The sequence below is a fragment of the Rhinolophus hipposideros genome (assembly GCF_964194185.1).
Source record: "Rhinolophus hipposideros genome assembly, chromosome: 23".
In the NCBI taxonomy this organism is placed as follows: domain Eukaryota; kingdom Metazoa; phylum Chordata; class Mammalia; order Chiroptera; family Rhinolophidae; genus Rhinolophus; species Rhinolophus hipposideros.
Window position 1 is genome coordinate 30,298,711 of NC_138069.1, and position 14,662 is coordinate 30,313,372.

General features: G+C 47.4%; 1 protein-coding gene across 1 annotated transcript in view; it reads left to right on the plus strand.

The window, feature by feature from the left end:
* The first annotated feature begins 260 nt into the window (after positions 1–260).
* ADRA1B (adrenoceptor alpha 1B) overlaps positions 261–14,662 on the plus strand; it is a 42,093-nt gene continuing 27,691 nt past the window's right edge. Inside the window, exon 1 of the mRNA XM_081034872.1 lies at positions 261–1,578. Coding sequence (XP_080890998.1) covers positions 630–1,578 — 949 coding nt within the window. The 5' untranslated portion in view covers positions 261–629. The remainder of the gene's footprint in view (positions 1,579–14,662) is intronic.

A 14,662-nucleotide genomic window follows, 5' to 3' on the forward strand; every position in this document is an offset into this window, starting at 1 on the left:
TTTTGAAAATGAAGAGTGAATATAGGAGGGGTGGGGGACAGGGGAATCCCCATGCTCGGCTTGCTTTTCCTGCTGCCCCCCCCCACACACACACACGCAGGGCTTGCCCTGGGGGCGGGGGCGCGGCCGGCCTGTGGCTGACCAGGGTGGCGGCGTCGGGGCTGGTGGCGCCTTCGCTGGACCCGCAATGCCCCCTAGTGCCGCGCGCAGTCAGGGCGCCGGGCTCCCCCGCCTGATGTCACCACCGTGCCGTCAGCCCAGAGGCGGCTCATTGAAAGCAGACCCTCCTCGGCGCCTGGGCAGAGGCGCGGCCGTCCGCAGAGCTGCTGCGGGACGGGCTGAGCCCCGCGCCCCGCGCCCCCGCGAGCCGGGCCGAGCGCCTGACGTGGCCCGTTCCCTTGGAGCTGCCGCCTCGTCCCCTCTCCCCTCCTCCCTCTGACAGGCGAGCGAGCGGCGGCGCGGGAGGAGACGTGCTGCCGGCCGGGCTGCCGGAGGAGATGCCTCCTCTCGCGGCGGGCGCCTCGGGGAAGACCACCGCGGGGGAGGCAAAGTTTCAGGGCAGCTGAGGAGCCCCCGCTGCAGCCCTTCTCGCCCTGTCAACCCCCTGGCTATGGAGGGCAGACTCTAAAATGAATCCCGACCTGGACACCGGCCACAACACATCAACACCTGGCTACTGGGCAGAGTTGAAAAATGCCAACTTCACTGGCCCCAACCAGACCTCGAGCAACTTCAGCCTGCCCCAGCTGGACATCACCAGGGCCATCTCCGTGGGCCTGGTACTGGGTGCCTTCATCCTCTTTGCCATCGTGGGCAACATCTTGGTCATCTTGTCTGTGGCCTGCAACCGTCACCTGCGGACGCCCACCAACTACTTCATCGTCAACCTGGCCATCGCTGACCTGCTGCTGAGCTTCACTGTGCTGCCCTTCTCAGCTACCCTGGAGGTACTCGGCTACTGGGTGCTGGGCCGCATCTTCTGCGATATCTGGGCCGCCGTGGACGTCCTGTGCTGCACCGCCTCCATCCTGAGCCTGTGCGCCATCTCCATCGACCGCTACATCGGGGTGCGCTACTCTCTGCAGTACCCCACGCTCGTCACGCGGAGGAAGGCCATCTTGGCGCTCCTCAGCGTCTGGGTCTTGTCCACGGTCATCTCCATCGGGCCTCTGCTTGGGTGGAAGGAGCCGGCGCCCAACGACGACAAGGAATGCGGCGTCACCGAAGAACCCTTCTACGCCCTCTTCTCTTCGCTGGGCTCCTTCTACATCCCTCTGGCGGTCATTCTGGTCATGTACTGCCGCGTGTACATCGTGGCCAAGAGGACCACCAAGAACCTGGAGGCTGGGGTCATGAAGGAGATGTCCAACTCCAAGGAGCTGACGCTCAGGATCCACTCCAAGAACTTTCACGAGGACACCCTCAGCAGCACCAAGGCCAAGGGCCACAACCCCAGGAGCTCCATAGCTGTCAAACTTTTTAAGTTCTCCAGGGAAAAGAAAGCAGCCAAGACCTTGGGCATAGTGGTCGGTATGTTCATCTTGTGCTGGCTCCCCTTCTTCATTGCTCTGCCTCTCGGTAAGTCGGCGATGGGGGGGCCGGGGAGGCTGGGCGTTTTCCCATCTTGGGTCTACGGTGAGCTTACTGTAAAGTTTTTTTTTTTTTTTTGGTGGGTTTGGTTCTTTTTTTATGCGCTCTGTGTGTGTTTAGAGATTGGAAAAGATTGTTTGTTCTGCAAAGGTTTTGCAGATTGGGTAGGTGGCTAAGAACCAACTCAGGTGTTAGTGGAACAGACTAAGGTACTAGTCACTCAAAATAGAAGCACGGGAGGAAAATCTGGTATGCAGAAATGACTCATGCAACAGCCTGGGTTTAATCATTTCAAAGGCCACTGGACTTGAACATCACACCAGCGTTATTTCGGTAGTAATGATGTACCAGCTAAGGCAGCGTCACGAATGCAGCATACAAAGTAGTTTGTAGTTACCGCAGACGCGCAGCACTGGGGAAGCAGGGAGGCAGCTCGCACGCAGAAAGGCAGCTTTCATTCAGCATTTCCAGGGCGCTTGCAGAGGCTGCGTGCTTCCCCTCCTCCCTTCACCGCTTACCGTCCCCTCAGTGCAATCCCTTCATTTTAAGTGAACAAGTGCATTTTACAGCCACATTGCCCCAAGTAGCCTTTAAGTTATCCAGAGCCTGAGATGGGAAAGAGAGGGAAGATGACCAGAGGGTTACACATTCTCAGTTTTCACCCCAAAATGTGCCTACCTCTGGTGATTTATGAAACGCTCAGAATTAAATTACAGTTATCCCTCACCTTCAGCTGCCAGACCCCAGATCCTGCTAGGATGACACTGAGTCCTTCCCCTCCTATGAAAACATGTTTATTTTCTGGTGTAAGGTGCTCCTACCGAGTTGTTCAAAAGTCGACCTGACTGATTTCTTCCAAGGAAGAAGGGGTCTGGGTAGGAGGCAAACCTCGCGGAGGGTACTGTGATTGTGATATGCTGTCCACATGGCCTGGAAACACTTGTCCCTCTCCTCTGAGGCAGTGCTCTGCTTTGATGTCGTCTCCCATCCCTGGGGGACACTCCAGAAAATGAATGGAGGGAGATGATCACAGCACTGTCATGGGCCGTGACAACGCGAGGGGTAACAGCTGCTATGTGCACGGCCCACACAGCCTGCCTTCCCCCCCGGGGCTTAGTTAGACCGCAACCCCACCAAATTCCTCAAGTAACTACAATTCGGAAGACACACTGCTTTCAAGAGAAAGAGGCAAATGGGAAAAAAAAGCAAACTGATGTCAGGAGTTTCCGTTTCAAAAAGATGAAGACAAAAAAGGCTCTTTAACCTACTCACCATGTTGTCGTTTCTAAGGCAGGCTAATGCCTGTCAGAAATATTTTTAATGTGTTAAGTGGAAAGGGTTCGAAGCTCTGCCCCCAGGAGTGATCACTTCCCGTGGCAGAGCAGCTTTCTTTTCTTTCCCAAGGTCTCAGGGGCCTTTTGCAGGCTTGTTGGGTTAAAGTGGATGACAGTTCACACTGCATTACTTCATACAAAGATCATGGTTGTACGTGGAACTGATTTGGCCACTTATTAGCTAAATGACCTTGGGACATGACCGCTCCTGTGAGCCTCAGTTTCTTCGTCTGTAAAATAGGGCTAATTACTATTTGCTCCATGGGGTCCGTACTAATGCATGGAAAGGGCTTAATACAATGTCTGGTGCACAGCAAATGCTCAAGGAAAGTTAGCTGTTAGTACTACAAACCAAAGCCCTCGGCTAGAACTGTGTTTCCTCCTTTACTCATTTGCCAAGCCCTCACCTGTTACTAAAGGCTCAGAAGAGAACTGAGCCTTTCTGCCTCCTGCTGCTGCCCACTGGCCTGCAGAGGCTGTATGACTAAAGTATCCTCAGGAAGGAGAAGGCCCCAGCAAGAGGCAGGGAAGGATCAGAGGTGCAGGCTTTCACTTTAGGGGGCACGAGACACCACTCCAAATAGGTGAAGAGGCTGCCAGCATGTTGAAATGGAAACAGCACTGCTCTGGGAGTCAGGAGCAATCCTGGGTGAGCTTTGCCACCAGTTAGCCCTGTACCCTCAGGCTTGTTGCTTTACCTCCCTGGGCTTCAGCTCTCACTTCCAAGGAACCAGAGGATTGGGCCAGATCAAGGGCTCTCAAACTTTAATAAGGATCAGAATCATCTGTGGAACCAGAGAAACATTCAACTTCTTGGGCCTACCCCACAGAGAACCTGACTCAGTAGACCAGATGGGTCCCAGGTGATTCTGAAGAGATGGTGTGCGGACCAGGCTTTCAGAGTTAATGGTCAGAGGACCTCCCAGCTCCCCTCAGGCTCCAGCCTCCTGGGTGCCAAGGTTTTAATGCTGCAAAGCTTAGCCTTTCCCCAGTCACGCAGTGGTGCAGGATGATGTGGCTTCTCGCTGGGTCCTGCTCGTCAGGCCCACCCTCCGTTTCTTCTCACTCACACTCTCTCCACTTTTCCCCCTTTCTGTTTATGCCTCCCTGAGACCTCATCTCCCTAACAGCTCAGGGCCATGGCCTCCATGCCATAGAAAAGCAGACTTTCTTGCCACCATGATGCTATCAGAGCTTGTTTCTCCTCTCCTTGCCGTGAAAACTTTCTGATCATCCATGCTGTTATCTCCTGGAGCTCTCCCACTGTGCTCTCCCTGAGCCAACTCCACCCCTACCCTTCTCCCCTGGAAACCCCTGCCTTGGCTTCCAGGCCTTGGGTTGGGGATGGACTCCGAGACGTACAGAAGAGCTTCCAACCAAGAAGGTGCTTCATTAATGTGTTCTTAATAGTTTAGCAAAAGCATCCAAGCAAAACCAAGGTGTGGGTTTCTACTTCCTCTGAGTTCAAATAACACCCAAATACAAATAGCATGATGTAGAACAATAACTCCTTTGGAATCTGAAGAACATTCCAAATTCTAAATTTTCCATGAAAGACTTTTTGCTCACAAGGGGAGAAAGCAGATATGGGGGAGACAGTGGTTGGCGAACAGAAGTGCAGGTAAGAACAACTTCCAATTGGCGATGGACTTCCAGGGGCCTGGATGGCTGGAGATTTCCATTGCCCTGTTTGTCTTCCCTGTGGGAGAGAAGGGTTGGGATTCCTCCTAGGAAAGGAGGGAAAATAGCCGTGCCCCCTGCAGGGTCCTGCCAGGGGCTCCATTTGTTTACCTTCCTCCCTTATTTTTATTTTTGGGAGCAAGGTTGGGCAGCCCGCAGTGGGGGCCTCCGGTCTCCTGTGGAGCCCTCCCCACCTGTCATACCCTCCCTACATCCTCCCCACCCTTTCCCTGTGGCCTCAGACCAAGTTGGGCCAGGGACTAGCTCTCACTTACTCGGGAGCAAGGATGGACTCCACCAAACAAGGACCTCTTTATTCGGCCCCTGGAAGGAGGCCATGGAGGGACAGGAAATAATTGGAATATAGTATAGTGGTACTCCTACTCGATGGGCCATGTGCAAGATGTCCAAGGGCTCTTCAGCGGCCTGGCATTGTAATGAAGGCCAGCTCCCACCCGCCTGGGGAAGGCCTGGTCAGGGTCTCAAGAAGTGGCTGCTGGGCTATTGAAAGGGGTGCATTGCATTGCGGGGAAAGATGAGGGGGGCAGGATAGCAGGAAGTCCCGGGAAGCCAACTGGTAGCTGGGCTTAGTACGCTGTTTAGAAAACACTGGAACCTTGCCTCGTTCCAAATCTTTCCTCCGTCTTTTAAAATGCTGAAAGGCACCAGGAAGCCATTATTGAACTAACTGCTTTCCCCTCCAAATAAATGAAGGTCAATTTCAAAGAAACAGTTGTACTCACCATAGTACTGGAACCCAATAGGAATTCCTCTCACCCTTGATTTGGCTCTCCAGTCCTCTCATTCAGAGTGGGGCTAATGAATCCCCACCTTGCACAAGAGCACCAGGGAGAGGAAGGGTCTCAGAGCTGACTCAGGACAGAGCCACCCCACAGACACACACTAATTAGAGGTGTCAAAGCATAGGGATTTGAGTTGCTACAAGGAAAGCAGTTCGTCTGAGTGAGGGGAAATTATTTACACACAGAGAAGCCTTCCTGGAAGAGAAAAACCCTACACAAGGAAAATATATTTGATTATTGATGAAATCATTAATAAAGACTACTACTAGGTGCTAAAGTGCCTACTACGTACTAAGCACTATTAATGACTGGGTTGTTGGGCCAAAAACAAATATAGCTCCTGCCTGCAGGAAGCTTACAGCCTAGTGAGACTCTATTAACATGGAACACATCCTATGTGCCAGACATTCTGCTAGGCCCTCTACGGACATTATCTCATTAATCTTCACAGCTACCCATGACCGGGAACAGTAATTGCTCCCTCTCTACAGATGAATATACTGGAGCTCAGAGAGGTTAGTGTTCTTCCTCAGGTCACACAGCAAGTAAATGATAGAGCCAAGAGTTGAATCCAGAACTGTCAGAACAGGCATGTACCTCTTCCACTGCGCACCCAGGAGAGTCTGGCCTTTTTGCTCTCTAGTCCCAACCTACTCTTACAGCACATGTCCTCCAGGAACCCAGAGCCATCTCATCAAAAGCTGATTATTGTACTTCCATGACAAAGCCTAGCCCTCTTTCCACTCCCCATTCACCCCCGAAAAGAGCCACCCAAAAACCGTCAGGGAAGTTCATCCACATTTTAGCTCAGGGCTACATTTTCTCCACACCTTCAGCACTGTGTAAGATTGGGTCTCTCAAGGTGGGACCTTTCATCACACCAGCCAGAAGGAAAAAGTAGGCCCTTACCCTTCATCTAAGGTGCTAGCTCTGCATCTTTAAGCATTCCTTCATTCACTCGTTCACTGAATAATATGTGTTTATTGCATGTCTATTATGTCCAGGCGTTGTGCTGAAGCTATAGTGGTGAGCAGAACAGCTATGCACCATGTTCTCATAGGATTGAGTTCTAGTGGGGAGCACAGATAATCTGAAAAACATATGCATGCAAAAACACATAAACACACATTATGATAAGCGACTTGAAGGAAGGTGATGCTATTAGATGCTATTAGAAGTCTATAACCCGAATCAGTATATCACTGAGGATCCTGAGTGACGTTTAGACAGAACCCTGAACAGTTTGGAGAAGCTAATTCAGTAAACGTGGCAGGTAGCAGAAGAGGGGTCTGGGCAGACCCTGAGGCAGGAACTGGTGAGAAACTAAAAGAGCCTGGAGAATAGAAAGGAGGCAGGTGCCAGTCGCGGCCGGAAGTGTGGGCAGAGGCCAGGCTATGCAGGAACTTACAGGCCACAGGAAGGACTCCAGATTTTATCTTCAGTTGCATTGGTCACTACTGGAGGGTTTGAAGCTGAAGAGAGATAGAAGAGAGATAGAATCTGGCTGCCGTGTGAAACACACACCAGAGACAGGGCAGTTAGAAGGCCACAATCCCGCTGAGAGCTGGTGGTGACCTACACTAAACTGGTAGCTGTGGAGATGGAGAGAAGTAGACAGGTCCAAGGACTTGCAGATGGGTTTGTGATGATGTAGGATGGTTAGTGAGAGCAGGAAATGTGTTTGCAATAACCCTGAGGTTTCTGGGTGATGCAGGCACCGTTTGTTGAGATGAGGAAGATGGGGGAAGGGGCTATGAAACACATGGCCGAGAGAATCCATCCCAGGATCTTCCTTGGACCCCATTCATCAGGGCCCAAAACACAGCATACTAGGAATGATCTGCCAGAAGTTGAATAGGCAGAATGTCCCAACCCAAAAGCCAGGAGCCACAACCAACCGCTGACCTAGCTGCTCATCAGAAACTTCAGGCAGGGCACTATCTTAAAAAGGATAGATTCCTGGCGCCCACCACAGACCTATTGTATCAGAATCTCTTACGATGAGGCTGACATCTCGACTTTTAACAGGTTCCCCCAGGTGATTCTTATGCAGCCAGCATAGGTAGCGTCAGTCCTCCCCCTGCTGCCTGGGAACCCCTTGTGTCAACACCCCGTGGAGAGCCCAGAAAGCTTGATTAAGCTTCCCCCAGAGCACCCCAATCCTGCATGGTCTGCATGGAGGAAGGCAGGAAGGCTGGCAGGAGGGAAGGTGAATTCTTTCAACTAGAGCCTCCTGGAGGAGAGGAAGAAAACGAGCCCTGTGGAAGCAGCATCTTCAGTGGAGTGTGTGCACTGCTCAACACTGAACGCTCTGTATCACTCGTAATTCTCACAGTCCCTCTGCACAGCAAGCTTCGTCATCCCTGTGTTTATAGGTGAGGGGACAAGAGTTCAGAGAGGTTTGGTAACTTGCCCAAGGTCACACAGCTAGTAAATGGTGAAATCTATCAGACTCCACATTTGGCATTCAATAAGCCTTTATTATGTCGTTCCTGCTGTTATTACAGTGCTTCCCGAACATTTGTCTGAGGTCTGGTGCCCATGGCTGATAAAAATTTTACTGGCTCATAACAAAATGAGGAGGAAAAAAAAACAGGAAAATTCTGTGTTTTTCCAAACGTATTCACTATAAATGACTGTCCTTTTATTCTAAAGACTATGTCCTTTCTATTTTGGGGCACTGAAATAGCATTTTCTTTTTTTATGGAACGATGGTAATAAGTGGCAGTGATAGTCAGTGTGTGTGTGTGTGTGTGTGTGTGTGTGTGTGTGTGTGTGTGTTTAATGTCTTACTTGGCAAAATAAAAAGTTGGTAGCTCTAAGTCCTTCCAAAAAAAATTGGTTTGGAAATTTCACTGTGCACTGTGAGCCTCCTAACATTTTGGAATCATGGGAGACCCAACGGTAGTTGGACACAATAAATATTTGTGGGAGAAAGCAAGGAGAGAGGGAGGGATGGGATGGAAAGCAGAAAAGAAAGGAGGGAGGGAATGGATAAATATTAGCCTCAGATTTACAGTGAGATTCAGAGGACTGGGGCAGACTGGGGAGACGGGGAAAGGTGAAGTGCGGGGGCTCATGCTTGCAGGTATGACAGGGCCATTGTTGGAGGCCCCCAGTCCTGCTGGGGCGAAACAGGTCCCAGCAATGCCAGCGGGTGGGTGTGTAGCTGCAGTTAAGATGGGTAATGCAGGAGATACCTTTACCTGAGTATATGCGTGGCTCAAAAAAACAACTGATGCCCGCTAGGCCACACTGGAAAATTGCTTTCTCCCATGTCTCCCTGACCACGTCTGATAATAGTAATACTAACAGCTGTCATTTATTAGGTCTGGCTGTGGGCTGAGCTCACTGTGCTACAGCAGCCTGCTGGTGCTTTCTATGCATTTTTCTCATTCACTCCTCTCCAGAGGCTTATGAAGGGGGCACTCTTCTTGTCCCCATTTTATAGATGAGGAAACCAATGCCCAGAGAGACTGAGTGATTTGCCTCAGGCCACACAGCTGATTAGTGAAAGAATCTGGATTCAAATCCAGGCAACCTGATAATGCTACACAGTTCATAGGTATGGGGACTGAGCCCAGGGTGATGGGAGCCCAGGGTGCTGGAAGCCCAAGAAGAAATTGGAGACACCAGCTACTATTCTTAGAAGGAGGAAAGGAACAACAAGGGGATATCGAACACTCAACACCAAGGAGCATCGTATCCGAGTGAGCACTCCTGCAGACATGGGAGAAAGTTTCCAGTGTGGCCTGGTGGCCATCAGTTATTTTTCTGAGCCACGCATATACTCAGGTAAAGGTATCTCCTGCATTACCCATCTTAACTGCAGCTACACACCCACCCGCTGGCATTGCTGGGACCTGTTTCGCCCCAGCAGGACTGGGGGCCTCCACCAATGGCCCTGTCATACCTGCAAGCATGAGCCCCCGCACTTCACCTTTCCCCATCTCCCCAGTCTGCCCCAGTCCTCTGAATCTCACTGCAAAGCTGAGGCTAATATTTATCCATTCCCTCCCTCCTTTCTTTTCTGCTTTCCATCCCATCCCTCCCTCTCTCATTGCTTCTTAGTGAGAACATATAGAATATGAAAATAATTAGGTCTTCCCCTAGCAAGAGCACTCAAAATTTCTCCTCTATTACGGGCACTCTGGACTTTATTCACCTTTACAATGTATTATTGGTAATGTCACGCACATTTTTAAGATTTTTATCAAATTTGGGAAAACAACAAATTTGAAAGACTTTTTCACTAAAAGTGTAATTTCAGGCTGCATACATTTCAGACCTTGATTTGCCTTCAGCACCTACATCCGCGTGGTCCCAGCACCACAGGTTGCTCTCCTGTCAGGAACCAGGCTCTGCTCTTACCTCTCAGTGTCGCAAGGTTGGGGGAGTGGGTATCATGGACAAGAGAGTATTTCTAGAAGCTGTTTCTCCACCTTGCACTAACTCTGGCTGATGGTAACCTAGTTATACAGGAAGAATAGACTGTAAACCACATACATATATCCAACAGGACCCAAATAAAATGTATCTTAACTCTTAGCTAGTTCCCCAAAATGCCCATGACCCTTACACTAACACCCCTGTGAGGGGAAATATGACAGAGGGGAGTCAGAACCGAAATAGACAGTGATCCCAAACAATTGCAGTTAATAGAGCTTACGTATGGAAACTTTGCAAGATCATACAACCATGAGGAAACAGTGCTGGGGTCCCTCCCAGGGCCTTGGGGGGCGTCCCATGAAGAGAGGGGCCCTGAGGCTAACAGCGCAGGGATGGATCTCTCCAGCAACCTTGTGATTGCTGGACTTCCCTCTCTCCTTTCCAAGCAGTGGATTTCTCCTGAGTAGTGATTACATCTTTCTTCTCTGCCTAACACCGGTGCTCACAAAACCTAAACAAATAATGAATGCACAGCACTGTGCGTTCAGCAGAAGAATTAGGAGTGTACTGTAACTCAAGTAGAATTATTTGCCATTTTCCAAGTACACCTTGCATTTTCCTTCCCCGACGCCTGTTCATACTGTTCCCTCTGCCAGGAGTGCTCTTCCTGTACCCGCTGACTAACCAAATCCTGCCCACCTATAAAGCTTCCTTCTGTGGACTCCTCTCTCATGGTCTTTCCTGGTTCCGACCCCCTTTCCTGGCAGAGTTCACTCCCTTTGTACCTGATGGCGCTTGTCACATTTGTCCGTGGAGATCAGGACTGATATGCACATTTGTCACCGCGACCTGGCTGCAAACCTGGAGGGCAGGGTCCAGGTTTGACTCCAAAGACGTGTCCTCCCTGCCCAGACACTATGTACCTAATAGACTCAGTAAATATAGAAACTGCAGCTGTGATTCAGTGTGTGCCTGAGTTCATCTACCCTTTGAACCTTGCAATAGCCCGTCAGGTAGGTATTACTGTTTCGCTCATTTCATAAATGAGGAAAGGCCTTAGAGGGGTTAAGTGACCTGTCACATTCCTTGAAACCCCCACAAGCATGTTGAAAGGAGACTGAGATGGAGAGGACAGAGAATCTGGCACCCACAGCCTCAGTAGCCCACGGAAAGCGTAGAGACAGAATGAAGTGACTATCAATTTAAAGAGGAAAGGCGCAACTTCAGATGTGTGGTTTTTTGTGGGAAACAAGAATTGTTGTAAGTGTTGGTTTGAAATGTTTTCATCTTCCGTTAATTTACCCTGGCTACACGAGGGAGTGAGCTGGGATCTCAATCCATGGCTGGCTGACCCTATATACTTAGCAAATGAGTGAGTAAGTGAAGGAATGGATCCGTTTCAGCACAAGACAAATGGTGTGATCAGAATGATGAGTGTTGAGGAATATAGAGGAGACAGAAAGAGGAGTGGACTGAAACAAGGTTTTAGGGGAGGAGAAAGAAGTGAGCTGTGTCTTAAGGACTTGTAAGGCTGGAATAACTGTAGGGGGAGGGGCATATGCCGCCCTTCCTCACCCCTCCTGGCATGACAGAGTGTGAGTCAGCCCGGGGTACAGTCCTCACTGGCAAGCTTGTGTTCTTCAGACTCTGTCAACAGCACACTCGTGACCACACCTACCGGCTGGCAGCACATCTGAACCCCCTTTGGACACTCTAGTGTCCCTCTCTGGTGTGAGCCCATGAATTGTGCTATAAAAGTTGTACCAATGACCAGTTCGGGCCAAAATGTTCAGAAACAGAATGTTCTAGCGCACGCAAGTGTACCATTTCTCACAGAGCCCCATTTCACTTTTCCCGTGGTATCAGCCCACAGTGTCTTGTTCCCCCGAAGCTGGGATGCATTTGGGGCTTGGCTTTGCACGCTTTTTGAAATTCTTCTTTAAGTTAGAGTTTCCTATCAGGCTAACATGCATCGGTTAGAGGCTGAGCTCAGCACCCTGTCGGGGCCCCAAAAGGAGGTTAAAATGGGACTGAGGGCAAGCCGAGCTCACTGTCATTCCCAGGCATGGGCCCCAGGCATCTTAGCACCAACACGGGCCGGCCAGAGATGCGGGAGGCAGCTGGTGGGACCGGAGGACACGCTACCAACTGGAATGACAACAACAAATTACACCTCCAAATTATATATTCAGGTCATAAATCACCCCCTGGCATCAAGAGAAGGTGATAGGGCTCCTCTCCCTGCTTCTGGTACACCCTCACTGCGTCCCCAGCCCTTCAGAATTCATCTTAACGCAAGGGTTGCGTGGGCCCCTTTGGCAATCTGGTGAAGCCCCTGCGCACAGCAGACACGTAAAATACAAGACATAAGATTTCAAAGAAAACCAATTACATTGAAATAGTTATTATAAAGTTGAAAAAGTACCTTTATGGTAGGGTAAAAAAAATGTATTTTATTACTAACATATTAAATAAACAAGATGTAGCAGCAAGCTATCATTTTGAAGTAGTGACAAGTGGAAATATTTCTTCAAGATATCTGCAACAAATGTAGTGTGATATCATAAATCTGAGTTCCGTTGGTGAAAATTTCTGCTAATTCAACTATGGTGTGTTGCCTACATTCCTATTGAACGAAATAGTAACTTTTAGCCAAAGTTACTAGTATTTTTTTCAATAGTAACTTTTAGCCAAAGTTACTTAGTATTTTTTTCAAAAAAGTCATTTTTCCCACCCAAGTTTACGGACTCCCAAACCCCAAAATATGAACCCGGCCTCCCAACATTATATAGATGTAATTCAGGATGTGAGGTTTTTCTCTATTTTTTTTCTTTGCAAAAATACAGTCTTGGGACCACAGGGAGCTTGGCTTTGTGAGTATTTTGTGAGAATTTTTTAATCAGCTAGTTTCTTTATTAAAAAATAATGCATAGGCTTTTATTTAAATCAGAAAGGAAAAAAATTCTTCTGTCCTCATTAGACCCCAGGTCCACTGCCTTCTCACACCCTCAGTGTTTTTTTTTTCCTCCAGAAGAAAACAGTTACCAGATTATTTGTGTACACCTCCAGAAATATTCATTTGTAAGAATACATATGCATATATTTGAGTATCTCTGTGTGTGGAATATGTATATTTTCTATTTATTTTTACAAATGGTATTTTATAAACACTACAGGGAAGGTTACATTTTACACTCAACAGCATATCATGGACATTGTTCTATGTCACAAGGTATAGAGTTACTGCTTTCCTTTTCCTAGCTGTATAGTAATCCATTTTATGGAGTATCCTGTTTTACCAGTTTCCCAATTGATTGGCATTTAGGCTGTTTTCAATTTTTTTACTACTACAATTTTTTTACTGCAGTCAATACTTTTGCATATATGTCTGTGCCCACATCTTCAGAATAACTTCCTAAAAGTGGAAGCACTGGGGCAAAGAATATTTGGTATTCTAGGTTTAACCTGATTATGTTCAATTTAACTAAATATGGAATTTAAAATACAGTAAAATGTAAAGGTTAAAACAAATAGGTGTTAAACAAGTGTTAAAGTGTTAAAATGTTAAAACAAATAGGCTAGATCTAAGTCTACTAAGTTATCATTTAGAAGGGTTATTCATGGTATTTAAGTTTTATAAAGTAAGATATAGAGTAATATGTAATCCATTCTTAAAAGCTATTAACTTAGTCACCTCAGGGGGTAAAAAGCAGTGAGCAGGAGTAGATTAACTTTTTTTATACACCTCTGCGTTATTTCCCATGTTACAATGAGCAAATATCCTATTTATTATTAAGAAAATGTGATAGACTATAAATTGTATTTCAATAGAAGGATAATGGCGATTATTACATTTTCATGATTTTAGGAGAAAAACAAAATCAATGGCCAAAAAAGAAAAGACTGCTGTCTTTAGTCATTTTTAATCTTGACATACATTTAATATAATTTTACTTAATTTAAACAATCCACATATCCTGCTATGTGATCACCAGCTCTAGAACACTTAAAAATTACTTTGACCTCTTCCTCTGCTAGGTACACCCCGTGTACTCCCCCAGTTCAAAAACATGTTATCAAGTTGTTTGTTGGTTTTTGTTTCTGTATTTTTTTAAGTGAGAAGAATTTTCTCTAGGTAGCAAAAAATAATTCACACACAACAGCAAGATATAAAAAAGAAAGGAAAAGTCACCCATAATCATAATCCTGCCCTCTCTATATCCATGTTTAATACATTCCTATGGAACTTTCCAGAATTCTCCGTGTGTGTTTGTGTGTATGTGTGTGTACACAAATCAAATCACCTTGTGCTTTTATCACTAGGCATCAAGCATGGACTTCATGACATTTCGATAAATCTGAATCTTTTCATTTTTAAATTTTTCACATTTGTTTAATGCTGCAGTGCATTCTGTAATAGAAGGTATCATACTCTTCTTAATCAATATACTTATGACAACCCATATATGTAAACAAGTGAGACATACACAAGGTATCACATCCACAGGCCCAAGTGTGGAGTGAAAAAAATGTCCCTCTCACTTTGCTGGCCCCAGCCATCCAATTCCCCTCACACAGAGACAACTACTACCATGTTTCCCCGAAAATAAGACCTACCCGGACAATCAGCGCTAATGCGTCTTTTGGAGCAAAAGTTAATACAAGACTCGGTATTATATTATAGTAAATTATATTATAGTAAAATAAGTATAAAATAAGTATAAGTATAAAATTATAGTATAGTATATTGTAGTAAAATAAGACAGGGTCTTCTATTAATTTTTTCTCCAAAAGACACATTAGAGCTGATTGTCCGGCTAGGTCTTATTTTCGGGGACACACGGTATTACCAGTTTCTTGCATATT